The 24,288-nt window shown below is 39.6% G+C and overlaps 1 protein-coding gene across 4 annotated transcripts in view; it reads right to left on the minus strand.

Moving 5' to 3' along the window:
- Nucleotides 1–824: 824 nt before the first annotated feature.
- NAALADL2 (N-acetylated alpha-linked acidic dipeptidase like 2) overlaps nt 825–24,288 on the minus strand; it is a 920,300-nt gene continuing 896,836 nt past the window's right edge. For 3 of the 4 annotated variants that reach the window (XM_073359348.2, XM_073359349.2, XM_073359350.2), the window contains one exon: nt 825–5,333. In XM_073359348.2, the coding sequence (XP_073215449.2) occupies nt 5,135–5,333 (199 nt within the window). In that variant the 3' untranslated portion in view covers nt 825–5,134. The remainder of the gene's footprint in view (nt 5,334–24,288) is intronic. The other variant, XM_078854359.1, reaches the window with a different exon arrangement.

The following is a 24,288-nucleotide window of genomic DNA, read 5'->3' on the forward strand; positions in this document are numbered from 1 at the left end:
CCTGGAGAAACTGGATTTTATCCCTGCCTCTGACACAAAGTTTCTTTCTGGTTTCTTTTCTGGGCAAATCATTGCAACCAAACTTTTCACAGGTGGCCACTTACTGTCCTAATTTTCTGGGTGCCTGACTTGAGACCCTGGAGTCTGGCTTGCAGAAGTACTGAGCACTTATAGAAGCACCTGAAGTCAATGAAGCTGTGCTTTAAACATACAAAGTGCTATATGCTAAGTATGCTGCAAAATCAGACCCCAGATATCTGAAACTGGATTTTGCTTTCCACTCCGAAACTGGCAGGCACTAGTAGTGCAGTGCTGGAAAGAATGTGCCTTCAGAGCAAAGTGAATGCCACTCAGGCAACCACCTGTCCAAGTTAAGGTCTGATCCTGAGATCTACTGAGTACCCTGAAGTCCCACTGAGAGTTAAAGGAACTTAACTTCTTCCACCCCACATAACTGGTTCTTGAAAGAGTGACACTAACATATTTTAGAGGTAGTCACTTCCAGTTATCCTTAGCTAAAAGAATGATAGCCCATAATACAAGGCTTTGAGCATGGACCCATCTCTTGTAATTACTCCCTTGAAAATAGAAAAGGAGGACTTGTGGCACCTTAGAGACTAACCAATTTATTTGAGCATGAGCTTTCGTGAGAGAGTGAGCTGTAGCTCACGAAAGCTCATGCTCAAATAAATTGGTTAGTCTCTAAGGTGCCACAAGTACTCCTTTTCCTTTTGCGAATACAGACTAACACGGCTGTTACTCTGAAATCTGATCCCTTGAAAATGTGCCTAAGCCCAAACTTAGTGCTCTCTCTCTAAAATGAATCACAGATTTTAAGACCAGAAGGTACCATATTATGATCATCTAGTCTGCCCTCCTGCATAACACAGGCCATGGAATTTCATCGATCTCTTACTGTCTGGAAGAAAATATGTAGTTTATGATATTTAACTATTTCCATGTATTTTTCCCTATAAGTTTATACCCTTCTCTAGATTTCCTAGTGAATCCTGGTTTCTCTATATCCATCTCTTAGACAGTATGTGTGATGACCAACTTCTTGCTTATGGGCAGGGATTGAAAAGGGGATCTCCAGAGACAAAAACATGAGTCTTTACAGCTTGAGCTAATGGGCTTGCAAGTCATATTTCTTTGTCCAACAAATAATGGCTTTGGAATCCCAGACAGTTAAGCTGAGACTTTTCACACCAAATTCCCTATAAAATGAATGATAAATTAATATTATAATGATGGGCATTCTTTGAATGCATGCAATAATAATGATTAAAATGGGTAAAAAAAGATATGGAAGAACTACTCCTAAGGGAAAAAATGTAGTTAACTGAGAGACTGATTTGTTCCCCATGCATTGCTTTGTACAGCTCCCTAGAACAAGTCCTAGAAGCTGTGATAATGGGAAGAGGACAGGTGAAGCAGTCAAGTGTAAGGTAAATTCATTCTGGAATTTATCACATGGGTATCACCTCAATCTATGTGGGTGGGGAGGGTACCATGTATAGAAATCAGTATTTGCACAATACTTGAAAAATGAAGGCACTATACAAGTCATATGTTTATTTGTGTATACTATACAGCAAAAAGGCCTTGTTTTTCTTGGGTGATAAAAGCAATTCACTGCCCACTGTGAAGTTAGTGCTGAAATTCCAGCTTCAATGTCCTTGTTATTTCTCTGATTTGATTATATTTTAGTTCTTTATGGACTCACAAAAATATGCACTAATAAAATCATGTTAGCCTTTTATTATCAACTGCTTCACCACACAAATATTGCAAGCCTTAGGATTTCTGGTCCTGGTGATTATGGCTCTCTAGCAATTAATGTATTTGTTATGCTGGGTTTGGCAATCGATGCTCATGAAAAGATAACAGATTTTTTCAGTATCCTTCAAGGAGTTTGCAAACACCGCATTTTAAAAAGGGCATTACATTTATTTCAAGGCAATACCAAAAGGAATTTAGTTTGAGTAAACTATTACAATTTACACACACCTTTTCCTACCTGATGTGGAAAAAGTGGCCGAGAGAAAGATTCTACATTAGAAATTCACTGGATATTTACGGCTTTATCTTGCTATCAATTCCCTGAATCTACCAGACTACATGTAAAACCAATGGCAGGACATGACCCGCAGTACCTTTTCAAAGGTAAAATGGTTCAAAAATTATCTGTGAGCACCGACTTACACCTCTAAAATCAGACAAGTTAGAGTCTAGTATCCCATCAAGCCTATGCCGCTGCAGGTGCAGGGGATCATCTCTAGGTAGACATATAGGTACCAGCAAGAGCCGGTGTGCCGTACCGGACCGGCTTCCCCAGGCGGCAATTTAAAGGGCATGGGGCTCCCAGCTGCCTCTGCAGATGGTAGCTTTGGCAGCGATTTAAAAGGTCCGGGGCTCCCAGCCACCACTACTGCAGTGAGAGACCGGGGCTGTTTAAATCTTGATTTAAAGGGCCCGGGGCTCTAAAGGCCCCGCCTCTTCTGGTTGAGGCCAGGCCCCTTCCAGTTGAGGCCCCGCCCCCTGCTCCGAACTGCAGAGTGCCGGTAAATCCTTTAAGTTACTTTCACCCCTGCATATACTATAATGGTGTTATTTGCAGTAGAATACTTCACGGTCTGTGATTTTAAAACTGGTTATGGTCTAACATTACTGGAGGAAGGGGAAAAGGCAAGTTAATCAGGAATGATGCAGTTGTAACAAATGACACAGTATTGTCAAAAAATCTCAGTTGATACAATATTGGAAATGACACAGATTAGTTTAAAGGGAGATTGGGGAATTTTACATTTTAGACCCTTGCCAACAGGTGTTGGTCTATATTTTAGGCCCCTTTATTGGAGCCTGATTCTGTACCACTGAAGTCAATAAGTGCTTTACCACTGACTTCACTGGGATAAGGATTAAGCCCCTGGAGATCAGTAACCCAAGCGCTAACCTCACAGCTGGGAGATTACGTCTCCTCAGGAAATACAATACAAATCTAGTGCATACAATAAATTGTTAAATATTGTTGGGAAATACAGAACACACAGTTCATATGAAGCAATTCCGACTGGTTAGGAACCACGGTGATGGGTGCTATTGGAAACACGATGAGCGAGAAGAAGTGCTATGGCAGAAGAAAATGGTGCCATGCCATCTCTTTAGAGTAGGTTTGGAAAGTCAAATTGCTCACCTGCCCTCCAGCAGACAGCTCCCTCCACCTAGTGTCAGCTGAAAGGTAGAGAGTAAACACTTTCCTGTGTTAATAGTGTATGATGAAATGTGACAAAAGCAAAGTTGCATGCACTCTGTATCAAATCATTGCAGCTATAGAAGTATATTTATGAAGTACAATATGTGGAGAAATAAAGACTCAGAGTTGTAATAAACTCCCTGTTTTCACTTTGGGAACATGCTCTTGTTAAACAGCACTGACACAAAATTGCACCCTTTGGAGAAATTTTGCAATTTTTCCCAGGTGAAATTTTTCTCCATTCAAACAGAAATGTGGCTGTTTCCATTAGAAATTGAAAAGCCTCCTTTTTATTTTCAAGGGCAAATTTGAGGCAACAATAAACTATTTAGGATCCCAGACAGCAACGACTTTTCCAGTCTGGAAGTCCCAGTGACGTCTGATCATTTTTTCCTGCAGCTCTAATTCCACGCTCTTCATTGTTAAACCTGTTTCTCTACACGCTCTAAATTTTATTGCATGGAGTTATAATAATCTATGGATTTAAAGCCCTAAGGCCCAGTAAACTTTAGCCCTATCAGTCACCTGTTTTGCAAAATTAAATGACTTGCATTCCAGTTGTCCTGTGTGCACTCACATTCACCCCAGGAGCACAGGGAGGTACAAACTGCACCTGCTTCACCCATCAATAATTCCATGCTATGCAGTGGTAGAAGTATTACTGTTTCTCTCAGACAGGGATTCCATTAGGGGAATACTGCTTTATGTTTCAGATGAGAGATATGCTTAATCTATTTGGGTTGTGCTGGCTATTCTAGGTTCTCTGGAGGGGTGGGAATTGTGGGTGGCTTGCAGTACTATGATTGCACTGCTGTGAATCCACAGCCTGGGTTCTGCCAATGAAACAATCAAGCCCTATATCTTAAGAACTTCCCTAGGATTCTTGGGGTTTGATTCTCATTTACGCTAAGGTCCCTTTATACCACTCTGGGAGTGAAGGGGGGCCGTAAAGTGGATGCCATTATAAAGGTTGACAGTTTTGTTAACCAGGGTAGTACCACACCTAGTTCTATAAGATTAGGCACTTCATTTCATAAACATTCAAAATGTTTTTGGTCAACTCCGTCGACTAATTCAAATCTTTCTGAATCATCTGAATTGTTCATATTAAAAAAAACAACCAAGCACTTTTTATTGAAATTAAAATTCTCCTTTTCCGGTGCAGAAACAGGATAATCAAAGGTTCTTAACTCTCCCAGAACCTAAGCAACATTCACACTATATGCATCATCCCCAGGAGTAAGGATTGTCTCAAAATGTTGGACTCTACCTGCAAGGTATCGAGTGCCTCCTCCTTTGTCCTGCATGCCCTGAACACCAATAGAATGAACCCACATCCTTCAACTTCCTCTCCCCAGACATAAAGGGGAAAGAACAAAGATGAGTTTGTTGAGGAGCTGTAACAAATCTGGGTACTGGAGGACTTAAGGGTGAACCAATGAATTTTAGGGTACTGCAGTCAATATTTTTCTGAGCATTCACAGCTCTAATATACTTACAGCAGTGGGTGTTCCTCACCTCTGAAAATCAGGCCCTTCGCATTTTGCAGGAGGTGTTCAGCACTTTGCAAGACTGAGCCCTTAGTCATAAAAATATATTTTACATACAAAAATACAGCAGATTTCCTTCTAAAAATCAAATCTTGAGTGTTATTCCTCTCTTAGTATGTTTTTACACATTCTCAAAGAGACATTTGGGATATACCATGAACAGTGCAAAAGACTGTTTTATAGTTATTCGAACACACATGGTAGTACCTTTAAACACCGATTGGAAAAAAAAAGTTGAAAAAACTTTCAATCTCAATGAAATTCTGGTCCGACTTGAACTTTTGCTTAGTGAATTGTAAACAAACTTCTTAGAATGCTGAGAGTTTTCTCATTTCTTTCCAGCAAAGGCAGTCTCAAACACATCAAGTCCTGCTTTGAAGTAAACCTGAGCTGAATTGATGCTGTTCAGCACCTTTGACAAAGCTGCTTGAAGGGTCTCATTTGACTGACGTAGCTTGCAGTGTTCCAGTGCCTCTAACAGTACTGAAAATTGGCTCATCTTTTCATCCAGCCTGAAAAGAATGTTTCTAAAAGAGAACAATGGAAAATGGTAAACACTTTACTCAGACAGATGAAAACAATTACTTCATCAAAAATCATCAAGGATCCTTCCAAGTACCATCTACGCTTTACAAATGATACATATTATCTACAGCAAACCTAGCCTGCAGCACACTGAAAAGATGAGTGCATATTTATTCTGGTTTTTTGAAAGTGCACCTGTCCATCGCTTTAGGTGCATGTACACTAAAAACATTTACAGATCCTCTGGAAGAACACCCAAACTCTTCCTTGCCCACTCAGTTATTCAGGATTCAATTGAACTCACACGCTTAGGCCCATAACACCTCTCTTGAAGTATCTCACGTTCGCAGCGGGATTGCGTTTATTCCCCCTTTTAAAAGATTTTAGTTATTACTGGGGAGCCTATATATGAATGAAATATTTTCTTTCCTTTCTGCTCCTATTGCTTATTTCCCACTTCAATGTCACAGTAGGGGGAAATCCTGGTCACACTGAAGACAATGGCAAAACTCTCACTAACTATAAAACAGGAACATTATTTCACCCGTAGTCTTCTGTGACATCATCACCAGTACAACCATCTTTAGTATCGTAGACTTAAGTCGGAGAATACACTAAAAGGAACAGCAAAACTCTTAAAAAACAAAAACTTGTGTTTTCAGGCAACATCCTTAGGAATCAAAAAAAAAAATAACCAAAGAGAAATACAGACAACATAAAAGATGAGCAGAATTATTTATACAGAATCCAATCCTGAAGTTGCTATTGCAGGCAAACCTACTACCAGATTTCTTTGGGAACTTTGTCTGTGTAAGGTATTGCAGACTGAAATTAAAGCTGTTCAGTGGTTTTCATGAGACTTCTGTAGGTCTTTAAAAGCAGGCTATAAATGTTATCTAAATGCAGTAGTAAATGCAGTAATTATTATACCAATTACATAATCATGTAAATATCACAAAACTCTACCCTAGTGGCTCCTTTGATTGAAAACCAAAGTGTGTAAAGTTTCAGATAAAAAGGCCGTAAGTGATTCTATGCAGGACTTTATCCAGAAAAACACAGGGAGGAAGAAATCCCATAGCATGAACATGAAAACAAGTAACAAAGAAAGCAGGACAGCTGAGACACTACATTAGTAACTTAATTACAAGACAGGCCCAATGGCAACTCCAAATTAGTAATAAAATTCCCATGGATACTGACCTGGAAGACAGAAGACTACAAAAGCGTATCTTTTGCAGATTACTATCAGAGTCTTCTAATTACCAGTCTACAAGAGGGAGTGGTAATGAAGTGGCAGGATAAATGGCAACTCAGAACAGCCACTTCTGTTCAGTAGTGTTTTGTGTATAGCAGTGTGTAACAAAATGATATAAATAAAGAGTGACATTTTCCAAGTACATGAAACATCTCAGATCTTTTAAAATGTATTTCTTACTAGCCTTACCTATTTCTAATTCATTTGCTCTTACAGGGAGTATTATATACCCATGCAATAATTAGCATGGTACCGTAGGAATTATAATCTTTGTAAAAACAATGAGGAGTCCTTGTGGCACCTTAGAGACTAACAAATTTATCTGGGCATAAGCTTTCATGGGCTAGAACCCACTACTGTATTTTCCACTCCATGCATCTGATGAAGTTGGTTCTAGCCCATGAAAGCTTATGCCCAAATACATTTGTTAGTCTCTAAGGTGCCACAAGGACTCCTCGTTGTTTTTGCTGATACAGACTAACATGGCTACCCCTCAGAAACCTGATAATCTTGGTATCCTCCAACAGGACAGCACCTAGCATATTTTGAGTGCTACACCCAAAAAATAATCATTATCAACATGTGTGTGGGAGGGGTGGGGGGGAAGGGGAAACGGCATAAGTAAAACTGTGCAGTGCCCACTTCAAAGATCTGTTTAACATGCTTCTGTTACATGTGAAAAGGATGTACCATAAATTCCAAGGTGACTGGATTATGCTGCATGTAGTCACAGGACTACTGTGTAGTATAATGAGTGAAATCAGTGCATGCTGATAGCCAGAGAGGTGGGTTTTTTTTAAAGGTGAGTTGAGGGAGCACTGACAGCCTTGCACTGGGTCCCAGAGCAGTCATGCCCTCAGGGAAGTCACAGGAGAATGAGTTATGTAGCATATCTTACTACTCCTTGAGGGCTTGATCCTACTTGCCCTGAAGTCAAGGCTTCTGCATTGACTTCAAAGGGAGTAGGATCAAGTTCTTTCAGAGGATATGTGCATGCCCCCCTCATGTAATGTTCACAACATACTACAGCATACATACTGGGGAGACTGAATGCCTGGTCATACTCTCAAACCATCAAGCCACACAACCCTGTGGGCACTGGCCAGCACAGAAGCCAGTCACCTTCCTTCTTGATGGGTATGTTGCAGTCCTGTCTGGCACCCTGTGAGGTGGGAAGAAGAAGCTCACTGTACGCTCTCTCCCCACTAAAGCATCCTTCACATGAAATAGAGGAAAATAACACTGATAATTTAAAATTATTTCAACAATGGCTTTTTTAAAAAAAAGGTTAAATTATGCCGAGCAATGAAACATAATGATGGCATTAAGGGATAAATTTTAAACTGTTGAAGTCAATGGGAGTTCTCATCGACTTCGGTAGAGCCAGGAGTTCATCCTAAGTACCTAAAAGCTTTGGCCCTGTAATCTGGATTTAGGTACCTAGATAAAGCTATAGGACCAGATCTTCAACTTGTGTAAATCTTTATATGTCAACTGAAGTCAATGGAGCTATGAAAATTTACATCAGCCACGGATCTGGCCCACAGAGAAGAGATGGCAACCTAAAGATGGCAAGATTTTGAGGTCAATTAGAAAGTACATTTTTGAGGCATATAGGGACCTATCTTTACCACACCCACCTCGAGTATTAAAATTTACTGTAAACAAGCCACATGAATAAAACAGATTGTTTATCTTTATGAACATCTACTGGGATCTTAACATATTTTCACTCTGCTGCAGTGATTCCAATGGCAGATTGGTTACAGGCTACTATTTAAGTAGGGCTGTTGATTAATCACAGTTAACTCATGCGATTAACTCAAAAAAATTAACTGTGATTAAAAAAATTAATTACGATTAATCACACTGTTAAACAATAGAATACCAATTGAAATTTATTAAATATTTTAGATGTTTTTCTACATTTTCAAATATATTGATTTCTATTACAACACAGAATGCAAAGTGTACAGTGATCACTTTATATCATTATTTTTAATTACAAAATGTGCACTATAAAAATGATAAACAAAAGAAATAGTATTTTTCAATTCACCTCATACAAGTACTGTAGTGCAATCTCTTTATCGTGAAAGTGTAACTTACAAATGTAGATTCTTTTTTGTTACATAACTGCACTCAAAAACAAAACAATGCAAAACTTTAGAGCCTACAAGTCCCCTCAGTCCTACTTCTTGTTCAGCCAATTGCTAAGATAATCAAGTTTGTTTTCATTTACGGGAGATAGTGCTGACTGCTTCTTATTTACAATGTCACCTGAAAGTAAGAACAGGCATTCGCATGGCACTTTTGTAGCTGGCATTTCAAAGTATTTACGTGCCAGATATACTAAACATTCATATGCCCCTTCATGCTTCGGACACCAATCCAGAGGACATGCTTCCATGCTGATGATGCTTGTTAAAAAAATAATGCGTTAATTAAATTTGTGATTGAACTCCTTGGTGGAGACTTGTATGTCTCCTGTTCTGTTTTACCCACATTCTGCCATATATTTCATGTTATAGCAATCTCAGATGATGACCCAGCACATGTTCGTTTTAAGAATACTTTCACAGCAGATTTGACAAAATGCAAAGAAGGTACCAATGTGAGATTGCTAAGAATAGCTATAGCACTTGACCCAAGGTTTAAGAATCTGAAGTGCCTTCCAAAATCTGAGAGGGATGAAGTGTGGAGTATGCTTTTAGATGTCTTAAAGGAGCAACACTCCAAAGCGGAAACTACAGAACCCGAACCATCAAAAAAGAAAATCAACCTTCTGCTGGTGGCATCTGACTCAGAGGATGAAAATGAACATGTGCCAGTCTGCTCTGCTTTGGATCGTTATCAAGCAGAACCCGTCACCAGTAAGGAGGCATGTCCTCTGGAATGGTGGCTGAAGCATGAAGGGACATATGAATCTTTAGCGCATCTGGCACGTAAATATCTTGTGATGCCAGCTACAACAATGCCATGCAAACACCTTTCTCACTTCAGGTGACACTGTAAACAAGACGTGTGCAGCATTATCTCCTGCAAATTGTAACCAAACTTGTTTGTCTGAGCAATTGGCAGAAGTCGGACTGAGTGGATTTGTACGTTGTAAAGTTTTACATTGTTTTATTTTTGAATGCAGTTATTTTCTGTACATAATTCTACATTTGTAAGTTCAACTTTCATGATAAAGAGATTGCACTACAGTATTTGTATTAGGTGAATTGAAATATACTCTTTCTTTTGTTTTTTACAGTGCAAATATTTGTAATAAAAATAAATATAAAGTGAGCACTGTACAACACTCTGTGTTGTAATTGAAATCAATATATTTGAAAATGTAGAAAACACCCCAAAAATATTTAAATAAATGGTATTCTATTATTGTTTAACAGTGCAATTAATCACAATTAGTTTTTTTAATTGCTTGAGAGCCCTATATTTAAGACAAATACTCTTAACTGACCGGAGTACAAATCAACACATAATGAGGCATTTTTAGTTGCCTGGTGAATGTAAGAGACAGGAGAGCTTTCATCATCATATAAAAGAAGATCTTAACTTCTGCAATAATAATATAATTTAGGAACAGTTGATCTATTGCACAGTATGGTGGAAGCTTTTTGTGATTTATGACAATACTTTAAAAGCATAACAAGTAACATTAGAAGTATCTTTAAAAAAATTCTTCTATGGATTCTCACCAGGATCTTATATTTTCCAATTACTTATCTCTGCATTGCAAACCATACCACCTGTTTTTTGCTGCATATAACGAATTCTCTCTTTATAAATCCTTTACAAAGAGTCAGCAAATAGTATTTCATTTTTGTATCTCCAAGTTTCATCAAATGAAAAAATGGCTATAATGTTTCTCAGTTTTTGAATTTTCATGTATTTTCCAGTCAGTAAAAAGTGTTTTAATTAAAAATTACAACTGCTTTGAAAAATACCTACTCATTTCACTTGCATGCATTAATATTGATATCCAATTGCTATACATAGAACCATACCCAAGACACCTACGTTTACTCTATGTAATTCAATCACTAAAACATTCTGTAACTGAAATCATTTTTGTAGCCTACACTTTTAAAACAACATTAATTCCACCCTGTTGCCTAATCGTTTAAATATCTTCCTTCATGTTTAATTATTTTGATCTTAAAAATATAATTCATATAGTCAGCCTGACCCACACAAAACACAGAGAGACTACTAAAAGGAAAGTGTAATACATTATTGATGACACTAATGAAATTACAACACACATCACTCATCTTAATGGGTCTGTTTCAATGACACATCACAGTGACCTGAAAAGTACAGCATCAAACTAGGACACTTAATTAATAACTCCAGACAGTACTACTGAAAGAGATAAAGCATCTTCATATAACTGACAAATCAGTCTTAATAACTAAGGCAAAGGGGCATATGAAATGAATTTTAAAAGAAAGGCATCTATAGTCCTTACAATGAGTCATTTCCATGTCTGCAAGCATGCCTGTCACTGATGGAAATAATGACTTTGTATTCTAATGTTGATTTTCATTATCACAACTGGGTATGGAATGCCACTCCTTACATAACTGAAATTAACAGGCATTATATCTCATGCCAGGACATTTCTCAGTGATAAATCACACTTGATAATAAGTCATGTCTTTCAAAACAGATTAAGCTGTATGTACTGTACCATAATATAGGGCCCAATATATGCCCCCAAACTATTTTAGAAGTTATACTGAAGCAATTGGACTGTTAAAAGTATATTACTGTATTTACCTTGTCACTGAAAGAGATTATTTTATTTGGGAGACAAGCATGTACATAAGTAATGTGAGATATATGTGAACATATGAGGTGAATTATTGTGCTGTTCACATATATCTTCTATCTTAAGGGTTCAGGTTTGGATTTTGCAGACCAAAAGTAATTACTAAATCACTGGAATGTGACAGAAAGCAAAAGGTCCCCCATGAGTCGAGTTCACATTGTCTCAGTGGGTCACACTAAAATCACTTATGGGAAAGTGCAATGAGTATCTCCATCTGTTCTAAATATAATCAAATGTGCTATGACTAGAGCTGTTTCAATACTCTCACAAATTCATTTTATGTATCTCTGAATGATTTGTACTTATGCTCTGGAAAAAACAACAACAACCTACAAGTGATTTCTGACATTCTTTTTTATTTCCCCTCTCATCATCATGAAAATTTTCAGTTCTGAATACACCTTCCTTAAAGGCAGGGAGCTTGTCCACTTTCATGTTTGTAAAATACCTAATGCATTGCTGTGTTACATAAATAAATTATTATAATAAATATTCACATGCTGAGATTTTCAGATTCACAGGGTCTGGATTTATTACAGGATCTAGAGCACTATATATTCACTACCACTAGATTTGCATGAGATTTAAAAAAATTGTTATTCTAGCTTGTATCTATGAAAATTTTATAGGCTGGTGGAGATGAAGGTTCCCCCTCTACTCACCCACTTATATTTCCTACCTCAGTCCTTTTCCTATTCTTTCTTCTTTTCTTCCTTTCACCCTACAAATAGTTTATTCTGAAGTGTTATGATTATGGTATTGTCGAATGGCATGATGATGACAAAAGAGCAGCATATTGCAAAATTCTGCTCCAGGTGTATATTTTTTGTTGATAGACTGGTAAGAATATCATTAGCTTTCTCATCAAGATGGATGAGTAAGATTTTATTCTTGGGCTGCTAAACTGTCATGAAATATTTGCAAGGCTGATTAAAGGTAAGAGGCCCTTCCCCCCTTTCTTACTTCCTCCCTGTCTCTTCTTGGCCTGTTCTCCAATTTATTTCCATACTGCATTCTTAGTGGCTGAAATGTGTCCATTTACAAACTAATCACATACTCTACACTCCATACTCTCTGGAAAGCCACACTGTATTCAAGTACAATTAATGAACACTTCTATGCATAAATAATAATACCATGCTCTAACATAGTGCTTTTTCATGAACAGATCTCAACATGCTTTACAAAGGAGGCAAGTATCATTATCCCCATTATAAAAACTTGTAGGGTCAGATTTGACTCACAAAATTCTACTGAGTGGATTGCAAGAATGTAAATGAGGGCAGAATTTGACTACCAAGGCCAAATTTTCCATTTATTTACACCAGTGTAATCAGGCCAAACTACACTGATGAAACAGTGGTGTTTCATTGGTATAAACCTAGTCAAAGAGAGAGCAGGATAAGATCCACTGTGGTTAGCTCAAGATAAAAAGTCAAATCTCGACTGCTCAGCAGAGTTGAGGATTTGGATCTTCAGGTTAAAGCTGAGCAAATAACTGATTTTTTCAGTTTGGTGGACAAACCAGAATATCCAGAAAAAAATCATTCATTTTGAACAGAAACTGAATTTTTCTGGTTCTTCTTACTGAAACAAACACTCCCCCACCCAATTTTGTTCAGGTCAATTTGAACTGATATTTCATTGAAAAACCTTTTGAAATGAAATGTCCAAATGTTTCATTTAGGCAATGTCAAAATGAACCATTTTAGCATTTTTGAAAAAAAAAAAACCTGTTTCATTTTTCTTGGATGAATTATTTGCTTAATTCAATTTCAATTCGTGAATAGTTTCATTCATTCTAAAACTTCATTTTGGGGTGAATTTTATTATTTCACCGAAAAAGTTTGGCCAGCTTTACTTACATTTATCAAAGAAAAGGAAGCTGGACATATGATTCTTTCTTTAATTGTTAATGACAAAAGACTAGCATTTACATGTTTTAAAGTATATAACAAATCATTCTAGCCTTGTGCATAGACAAAGATAGCACAATTACTATCATAAAACGAACAGAATGTAAGTCGTGATTTTCTGTTAATAAGACACTGATCTGTAATTTCTTAGAAAAGATTTCAAACAGAAGACTGTATCCATAACAACATGCAGCCACACAGTTTAACTTTCAGCACATAAAATAGTAATTGCTTTTTTCGTTGACATTTTTATATTTCCATGGTTTATAACAACAAAAATGGCCTCCAGCATTTCCTGACAGTTAATCACTGATTCAGTTATGGGCCCAGTAAGATGTACCTCTTCAAGCCAGCCTGGCATCAACTGGCAGGAAATGTTCTCCCTGATGGACATTCAATGAATTGTATTCGCATCTGTATCCCCAATTCTGCACCTCGTACTGCACAGAAGGACTTCACTGGAGTTCTATGCAGGGGTAGGGGTCCACCGACATGGAACAAAATGCTGCATTGGGATCTAAAATTGTACTGTTTTTCCCATAAATATTGAAATACCAACAACTTTCCTGAGAGCTGCAGCATTTTTAAGCTTTCATAAGGGGAGTAACATTAAATTCCAATTTTTAAAAGTTAATTACAGGTAAATAATCCTCACAGCAATCCCTGAACATCAAGTGAGACACAGATTGGTGCATACCTGGTATAGGAAAAAAAACCTACATTTTTATACAGTACTCCAATTTGTTCTGTAGAATTCAGTTCTGCTCTTATCAAAGTAACTCCTGTATCACCTGATTTTGATCTCACTCCCATGGTTTTTCCACTGAACTCAGTGGGGTTGTTCCTGATTTATTGTGGGGGTAAAGGAAATCAGAATGACGCCCACTGACTTCAGTAGTGCAGATTCAGGTACAGTACAGCAGAATCAGAATGTAAAGGGAAGTATCAGGAAGGCAAATGGTCTTCAGGACTCACAAATGGATTCTTATCACTGTTAAAGAACAGTCCTATGTAATGTATTAGGCATGATTCCCTGTAGGGTTTTATAGATATTAATTAAATAGGTTTCTCTAGAAATGAGTGTAAAACCCCATAAAAAGTATTAGATCTTTTCTAAAGAATTTTAAAACCATCTTCTAGAACAGAATAGAGAATGATATACCTCCTACAGAAATGTATAGGTTGCTTTAAAAATTCTATAGGATTTTTCCATAAGTGCGTGGACAGTGGACTTGTACCTTTGAGAGTGATTGAGGCATATTGTTTAAAAATTAAAACTAACAACTGTATCTTAAAATATGCTATTTGCTGGGAACAAGTGAGTCAAGGTGTCAAATATGCTTTCTGTTATTTGTCGAATGATATTTAAAATATAAATATAGTTATCTCTACCAGTAGCAATAAATCTGAGTACATTCCTCGTTGGTAGATTTATCTTGTGCTATTACATTGCACATGAGAGCAGCATATGATCATGTTGAACAATATGAAGGAACTTTTTTGTTACAAGGATGTCTCAGCCTGGGATACTGATTCAAAATTGTTGTGCTACCCATTGAAGAAACTGACTGGGGGTGAACTCTGAATGTTTTCCGAATGATGCTCACCTTATGTTAAGCAGCTGCTGCAGGAATTTAGAAAACAGGTAAGACAAATGGTGATTCCCAGTGGGAAATAAAATTCGAATTCAAAAAGTAGGAGGCAGCATCCAGTAGTTAAGAGTAGCACACCCCGGGAGTCAGGTGTCCTGGGTTTGATTTCCAGCTCTTCCACTGAACACGTCTACCTTTTCTGCCTTATTAGTGATAATTCTACCATTTTCAACTCAATAGTAATGGACCAATACTATTAAGATTATTTTTGTTTCCAATATAGTTGTTTCTTAATGTCTTTAACTTTGGTGGCCATAGATTTTTCCTTGTGTCCCTTTGCTTCCTTTATCAATCTTCTAAAATTTCTAGCTTCTGATTTATATTCACTACTGGTTTCAGAGTAACAGCCGTGTTAGTCTGTATTCGCAAAAAGAAAAGGAGTACTTGTGGCACCTTAGAGACTAACCAATTTATTTGAGCATAAGCTTTCGTGAGTTACAGCTCACTTCATCGGATGCATTCAGTGTAGCTCACGAAAGCTTATGCTCAAATAAATTGGTTAGTCTCTGAGGTGCCACAAGTACTCATATTCACTACTATCAACTTCCCCTTTCTTCCATTTATTTTATACTAATTTTTATAGCTGCTCTCATCTCCCCTTTAAACCAGGTCAGTTGTTAACCAATAGGAGCTTCTTCCTCAACTGTGGTATTATGGCTTTTTGGACATCCAGTGAAGTGTTCTTAAATAACTCCCAGTTAGCATTCATATGTTTCTAATGAAATTCTTCCTCCAAGCTAATCTGGCTCATAATTGTTTTTAGTTTTGTGTAACTGACATTTTTTAAAGCAGCAATTATATATAACACTGGTCTGGATTTTAATCTGTTTTCACATTAAAATGTGATCAAGTCATGCTCACGGTTACTTAAGTTACCATTCATTTTTAGTTTTAGATCAGTTCCTCATTGCTCTTTATCTGTCAAGACATAGTCTAATATAGGAGTCCCCCATGCTGGGATGCAACATTTTATGAGTTAGGAAATTGTCATCTATAATACACCTCTGCCCCGATATAACGCAGTCCTCGGGAACCAAAAAATTTTACCATCTTATAGTATAGCCACCGCTGCTCCGCTTCTCCCCGCCTCCCTCCCTTCCAGGCTTGCCGCGCCAATCAGCTGTTTGGCATGGGAAGCCTGAAAGGAAGGGAGGCGGTGGGAGAAGCAGAGTGGCGGCGGCATGCTCAGGGGAGGAGGTGGAGTGGAGGTGAGCTGGGGCAGGGAGCGGTTCCTCTGCGCCCACCCCGGTTACTTGCTGCGGCCCTCCCCGCACCCCCTCCTGCCCCAGCTCACCTCCGCTCCGCCTCCTCCCCTGAGCATGCCACCAGCACTCCACTTCCCCACCTTCCCTCTCTCCCTCCAAGGCTTGCCGTGAATCAGCTGTTTGGCATGGCAAGCCTGAGAGGGAGGGAGGGGGGAGAAGCGGAGCGGCAGCACGCTCGTGGGAGGAGGCAGAGCGGAGGTGAGCTGGGGTGGGAGTGGGCCACAGCAAGTAAGGGGGGGGCACAGAAGAACCACTTGCGGTAACACGAATTCGGATATAACGAGGTAAAGCAGCCTGTCTCCCCGGAGTGCTGCTTTACAGCGTTATATCCGAATTCGCGTTATATTGGACCGCATTATATCAGGGTAGAGGTGTACTTAGTAATTCCAAGCATGTTTTAGTATTGGCAGCATGAGAACTCAAGCATTTGTCACTTAGATTGAATCTTCCCCTGATCACACAGATGTTTTCCTTCACATTATAGATAGGTGCACAAAGAATCAGTCATCTTGTTCCCTAGTGTGATTTGGCGGTCTGTAGCAGACAGCAACTAATAGCCCATCTTGTGCATTATCTGTTAGGACATTGATCCATAAGCATTCACAATCATTTTCTTATGAGTTAGCAGTGACTCAGAAACATGTAATGCCATTTTTAGCATACAGTGCTAATTCTCGTCCCATTTTGTGCACTTGATCCTTCTTAAATAGGTTATAATCATTGGTTTTAACTTTCTGATAATGAGAATCATCCCACCAGGTTTAAGTAATGCCAACTAGATGAAATTTATGCTCATAAATGAGCAATTCCAATTTCTTGTTTATTACCCAAGCGCCTAGCATTGGTGTATAGGAAATTAAAGAATTTCTTCTTTGTGTCCATTGGTTCCTTGATTAATTTTGTGTTCTCAACAGCTCAATTTTATGCTAATGGTGTACTCATATCGTCCCTCTTTTTACCTCCTGCCTACTCTAGCCAGTCTGCCCCCAAGACAATTAGTACCCCTTCTATGAAGATGGAAGCCATCCAACTGACACCGCCCTCTCTCCCCATAGAAGGTGGACCAGTGTTTCACAAAAGCGAAACCTTCCACCCTAAATCACTTACCTAGTCAATGCTGCATGTCCAGAATCTTCTGCTTTCTGTCTTCCTTTACTTGTGGGACAGGAAAGATCTCAGAGGAGATTGCTTGGACATACTTCTTCCTCAGCATGCTTCAGAATTCCCCGAAGTAATCTACTATCTGGGAGATATCTGGTAATGCAGTGTCATTAGTGCTAATATGAATCATTACCAACAGAGCCTTTCCTGTTGATTTCAAAAGCCTATTCAATCAGAGTGATGTCTCATGTCTTGGCTCCAGGAAGGCAGCACATTGCCCCGTTGTCCATCTATCTCTTGCAGAATGTTGTTTTGATTCTACTGAGTACTGAATCCCCAAAAAGGATCATCTGTCTTCCTTGGACATTTGGAGAATCGTTTGTGGACAAGCGTGATTTTCTTACAGGTTGGGCCAAGCTGCCATTCACAGATGTGTCCCCTACATATCTCCATTCCCTTGGACCAGCTGATACTTGGTAGGTATCTTCCAGAGTTTCCACACAGAGGACCTGGTATTGATGGGAAACTTCTAGCTGTGTGGAGTTCCCCCTGGTCCTCTTCTCTCTGGTAGCCAAAGCCTGCCCCTCCTCATCTATCTCCAGCCAGGCAGATTGCCACCGTAACCTCTTGCCTTTGGTGGTTACGAACTGCTAGGTCTCCTCTCTGAATTCCTCTTTCTCCAAATTCTTGAGCGCCTTTCTTCTTTGAACCAGAAATACTGGTGATTCCTTAGCCTGGATGCCCAGGAATTCCTCAGCTCCTCTCCTCCTCAGCTCTATTTTTTCTTCCAATCCAAGAATCTTCTCCTCCAGCACTACCATCAAACTTGCACTTCAAGCACAGGAAGTCTCTTCTAGCTTCAGACAGGAAAGAAAACATGGCACATCCGCTGCAGTTCACCCCCACCGTACCACTCCAATTTAAAAGCTTATAAAAGTTAGTTTCTTCCCATTTTCCTACAATATTCAGCCATGTACAAATGATAATCTACATCAATACATTGCAAATTACAATGAGATCCCATTGTCAACCACTTGACATTGAAATCTGAATCTATCAAAGGGAGATACAATAATAGTATGCGCTCTGCTGTTACCATAATTGTAGCTATATTTGTCTAAAGTTCAAACACGTTCTTACAGCTAAATTAATTCTCTATTTAGCTAACCACACTTACTAAAACAAATCAAATCCAGAAGTGCAGAGCAGATAAGAATATACAAGCAAACCTTTGCTGAATTTGCCAGACTAATACAACAGATAAGGTGTGTGACGTAATATCTTTTATTGGACCAGCTTCTGTTTGTGGAAGAGAAGCTTTCAAGCATCACAGAGCTCTTCTTCAGTTCTGGAAAAGGTAACCAGAGTGTCACAACTAAATACAAGGTTGGACAGACTGTTAAACCTAAGGGGTTAACACGTTGCAAGAATCCACATAAAATGAAGTGGGCAATTGTGGAAGATGACCCCCCACTGGCAGTGCCACCTAGTGGTCAGGCAGGGCTGTGGTTGGTAGTCCTTCTTTCTTCTGCAATACCAGCCTGTGGGTTCGGTCACTTCTTTAGGGCTCACATTCTAGTCCACCCCTTTCAGGGTAAACATAAGGAAAGCCCAATAATGGAGAAGCCTTTTGGTGCCCAGGGGGGCTTCAGGACTTTCTCCATCTGGACCCCTGTGTATTCAGGGTCTTCCCCAGCTGGATTCTCTGCCAAGGGGACTCCAATGTTGTCCCACCTTCAGGTGTTGGAAGGGGAGCCTGGGTCCACCCACGCCACTGGGCTTCGATCCAGGGCCCAGTGGTGGGCAACTACATTCTGCACCTTGGGGTGCTAAACAACTGCCTCTCTGAAACACTTCCTACAGCTGAGTGCCCCCTTCCCGCAGGATAAATTAAAGAACTGAACTGAAAATGAAGTTTCTGACCTTCCCAAACAATCACCAATCTCTCCAGCCTTGGTCAAGTAGGTGTGGTCAGGTCTCAGGCAACAAGGACTTCTGGGCTGTTAGTAACCCAATGTTCAGGCCTGTTCCCTTCCACTGCTTTCTCGCTTTTGAGCTGCTCTGCTTTCCCTTTTAAGCTACACCCCCAGAATGTGCAGGCTTTGCATGTGCAACTGGGTAAGGTGGGCCCAGAGCTGCTCATTATCACTTGTTCTCCAGTGTGGGATTTCAACATCCCATCACAAGCAATTAACATCTCTGCAGTCATAGGACAAAGGAGGGTTCATTGGCATAAGCCATAAACCAGTTTCTCTTTTGAGGCCATGATTTTCAGTATCTAGAAGAGTTATGAATTTAAGTTCCTGTGCTTGTCTTTTGAAGCTGTTGTGCAGGTTTCCTTTGAGGATAAGGACAGAGGTCAGATATGAAGGAATCGTTTTGTGAAAAGGGTTTGCCTCCAGGTAATATGATGTTTTTGTCTTCTTTCATTTTTCTGTGTGAGTTCATTCAAGAGTGTGATGATTTTCTGGTTTCACCCACATAGTTGTTGGAGCGTTTGAGGTGAACCTCATCCAGTGCACAAAGTGATCCTAGATATTACAAAAGATGTTACCTCACCCATTTTGTGTCTTTCATGTTCTGGTACCAGCACAGCTACAATACCACTGCAAAGAGTCATGCTAGGAATAGACAAGATGGTGAGTGTTTTTATGGGAAACACAGAATGTCAGGCCAGTCTAAATCTAAGCTTGAGAAGAAGCTGTGCTTCAGGCTCCCCTACACGCATGGGTGTTGCACAAGCTGCACCATCCTTTAGTAACTTGCTTCTTCCTGTGCAGAGTGGGGGCCAGGTCATGGTGCCAAATCTGAACTGGCCACTGCTAGGGCAACGTGTGCCCCAGTGGCCCGTGGACGGAACACTCCCTTTGCTCCTGCTGCAATTGTCTCTGGCCCTCGTGCTGATGCTCAATGGTGGCAGAAGGCACTTTTCCTTTGGGGACAGCTGAGCCTTTTCATAAAAATTATAGGCCAGGTCCTCATCTTGTATAAATCAGTGTAATTCCACTGATATCAATGGAGACATGCAGATTAATACAAGGTAAGGGTTGGGTTCATATTTTAATATACCTTTCAAAATTATTTTCGAAGCCAAGAATTCTTTAGAGTTACTCTGCTACAGTAAGCCTTTGAATGTGACAAAAGAAACTAAAGCCAGTACACATAAAGAGGTAATCCAAAACTGCATTCAGTCACACTGCGATCAAATGTCAATCTAAGCAAACTAGAAAAAAAGGTTGTATTGATCTTAATAGGATGACACGTTAGTGAAGCACTCAAGGCTCAACCACACCATTGAAATCAAAGGGAGTTTTGTCTCAGATGACAATGGGTTCAAGCTACACTATAGGACTCAAGCAGTAGCAGATATAAACCAGGGAAGGAGAGCTTGCTTAAAGAACAGGTTTCATGCACTCTTTTTTTCCTTTAAAAATTCTTCTTCCACTGTGCTATACTTTAGCTGTGGACACATTATCAAGCACAACGTTTTCATTCTACAGGCTTATGCTGCATTCCTGCCACCTCACTAAAGTCAACAGAGTTTCATTTTTGTAACAGATAAAAAATGGGTCTGCTTTAAACTACCTCAAAGCACCACCTTCGAACCCCCATATTCACCACTGTCATCTAATTATGATATGTTTTGTACAAAGTATGCCTTGTGAGGTGGTGTTATAGAAGTCTTGATCTGTTGAACATTAAAATCCTGTTTGATTGTATGTGCTATCGTTGTATGTAAAGTTTTTCAAGTCTTGCTGTGTTACTGAAATATGTTGCGAGGTTGGGAACACCCACAATCAGCCTTTCAGGTATAACAATGGAGTAGCCAGACAGTGATTAATGGCTCATCAACACCCATCAAGAACACAATCCACTATCTTGGAGACTTCTCAGGTGAGGCACATATGCCATAGGGGCAGGCTAACAGACGTCACAGCAAAGATCTTTCCAGCAAGCTGGAAGAAAATATAGAAGAAGGGAAGTCATGTCATCACTAGGCCTCTCTCCCCCTCCCCCCAAATCAACAGCTGGAAGAAACGTCTGGAGGACAAAGACTTTGGACTGGGGAAGGGTGGTCCCAGGCTGGAAAAGAGTCCCAGCCTGTGTACTGAGGATCAATGACCTGTTTGTACCACCTCTCAGGGTGAGACACTGCTTGATTCAAATCCTGCTTAGTTTGTAGAACTCAGACTGTGACTTTATTTTTATTTCTTAACTTTGACTGCTATGCCTGCTACTTATAGCCACTTAAAATCTCTCTTTATGTAGTTAATAAACCTTTTGTATTTTACCTAAAACAGTGTGTTTTGGTTGACATGCTTAGAAAATCTCAATGCAGTTCACAAAGGCTAGTATGTGTCCACTCCACACTGAGGGAGGGGCGGACTGGGTAATGAACTTATGCTGGCCAGGCTTCTGACCAGTGCAGGACACTATAGTTCTGGGGTGCAAGGCTGGGGACCTGGGGGGAACTGGCTGGAGCCTCCCAGTTGATGGTTGATGAGTGTCCGGGAGATCATTCACGTAACTCAGTTGGGTGTGTTCCTGCCTGTAGATATCCGTATAAGTGCAGTACCTGCACCAGAGGTTTGTGGCTTGACACAGCATTGCAGTGTGAGGGAGAGGCCCAGGTTAGTGGGCCAGAGAGCTCAGTGACACCACAGTCTAGGTTGCACTCTAGAGACCCCATCACAATCTCTACTTGAAAATCACTATAAAAAGTCATGTCTATTTATTCGTTATTTTCAAAAAGCTTGCTGTAGGTGCAAAAGTCACATGTGGAGATTTTCACAACTCAGAATAAGCTGCACTTTGACTGCCTGCTTTTTCTGTCCATCTGGCATTACAGGGTTTTGTTGCTTAGGGAGACAGTGGTTCACTTCCCAGCACTACCACATCTCTTCTTTGTGACCTTAGGCAACTCACTTAGGGTAAGATTTTCAAAAGCACATATGTAGCTAAATCCCATTTCCATGTAGAAGCTGAACGCTCATTGAAAGTCAACAGGCTCCTAAGTCAGCTAGGCCTGTTTGCAACAATTACCCTTCGTCTCACTGCCCCCCTGTTCTCAATCTTCTGCTTCTATATCATACCTCTTTCTTCCTTCTTTGTCTGTCTCATCTATTCAGGCTGTAAGCTCTTCAGAGTGGGAAAACTCTGTTAGTATGGGTCTGACATAGCACAATTAGGTCCCTATCTTGGAAGGAGCCATAGGCACAACTCTAATGCATATAATAAAACAAATCATAACACAGTTAAAGGCATAGCTGAAAGTCAAAACAAATACATATTATATATGTCTATTGTCTTCCTTACCAATTACTTGCTATTTGTAAGCCTTCTTTACAGTCATCATCTATCATCCTGTACGCTGAAAACAAACCATCACAAATTTGCAACTTTGTGGAGAGGTTAAAAAAATTCAAGCAGGAAAAATATCTAAATATTTTCATTTTACTTTTTTGAGCATTTTACCAGGTAAATTAATTTATGTAAAACAAAGTTATCACCAATACAATTTTCATATTTTTCTCTGCATGAAAATATCTAACAGCATGGAAATGTCACCCATCTTTTCTTGCTAACACTTTCCAAAAGACTATACATTTCAGGATAAAATGAATACTTTGGGGAAACTCAACAGAAACTACTGGATAATCCAAAATTTTCAGAGTATCTAATTCTTGCAGAAGTGCTGAAAAGATTTTAATGTTCCCTGTTTAACTAATTTTTTAAGTCAACCATAATTAAATCACTGTTGAATTATCTAATATTCAGCATTGATTAAGTGGCAATTTCTCTTTAAAATGTGAAGAAAATTGTGAGACAAGCCAAAGTCATGGTTAAAGTAAGACATGAACATTCCACTTCATGCTGTGTTTAGTCACATATTTGTGGTTTGCAGATAGAATCCATTTGTGCTGCCACAACAACATGACACACTGAAGGATCATAGATCATATCCAAAATTTATGCTCAGTCCCTTGCTCTCTGAGAGGTGCAAAAGGATCAGACATTTAGAGCATGAGTTATGCTGAAAGTATTGCCTCCTATAAGTATTAAGACACAGCATAACTGGACATGATTAGCAATAATGAGAAAAGACTATAATCACAATAGGAGTTTGTAAAAGCATTATCAGATTAGTGATTAGTACTGGTGTACATTTTGATAAATTTATTGTTCCAAAACCAGCTGAATGTTAGGCCCAGCCATGCATAATGCACAGTACCAGTTTGCATCACCCCAACGGGAGCTTGAGGGAAGACTGAAGCACAATACTCCCAATGCACGGGAGACATATGCGCACACACTGCACACTATGCTTTAGGAGGGGGCAGACTGCTCCCATGGTACACGCTGCCCATTCTGCAAGATGGTATGGAGGGGGCAAGGCCTTGCTTTGTCCAACCCCAATTCCTCTCCTTTGGGGCAATTTACTCCAAGGGCAGTGCTTGTGCTTCCTCAAATGCATGGCTATGACTATCCCAAGGGCTTGCATGGGCCATGCACGCAGTGTGTCTAGGAAAGCTTCTTGTGACATTCAGGGGTACAGCTTATTCTTTCTGCTGCACTGGTTCTGCTCAGCAGGCTGTCCCAGAGGAGGGCAGGGCTATGGTCTTATCTCCTCCCTGACCCTCCTAATCCCTTTTCTGGTATTTTGCACCACTCAGGAGAATAGGAAGTGACTATAATTATAGCGGTCTCTTCTGCTGGCCACTCAAAGGGGAGGAAGTCTCCTTTCTCCCTCTGTCCACCTGTGTAAGGGCTGGTACAATCTAGAAAGAAGACATTTTGACAAAGCACAAAGACATTATCATTCCAAGATAATTACTCTAGATTCCACTGGTGAAACCAACACATGAATCTGGCTCAAATTATGGAATTAACTAAAATGAATGTAGCAAATGTTATTTCAATTTTT

The sequence above is a fragment of the Lepidochelys kempii genome, chromosome 9, assembly GCF_965140285.1.
Source record: "Lepidochelys kempii isolate rLepKem1 chromosome 9, rLepKem1.hap1, whole genome shotgun sequence".
Lineage (NCBI taxonomy): Eukaryota > Metazoa > Chordata > Testudines > Cheloniidae > Lepidochelys > Lepidochelys kempii.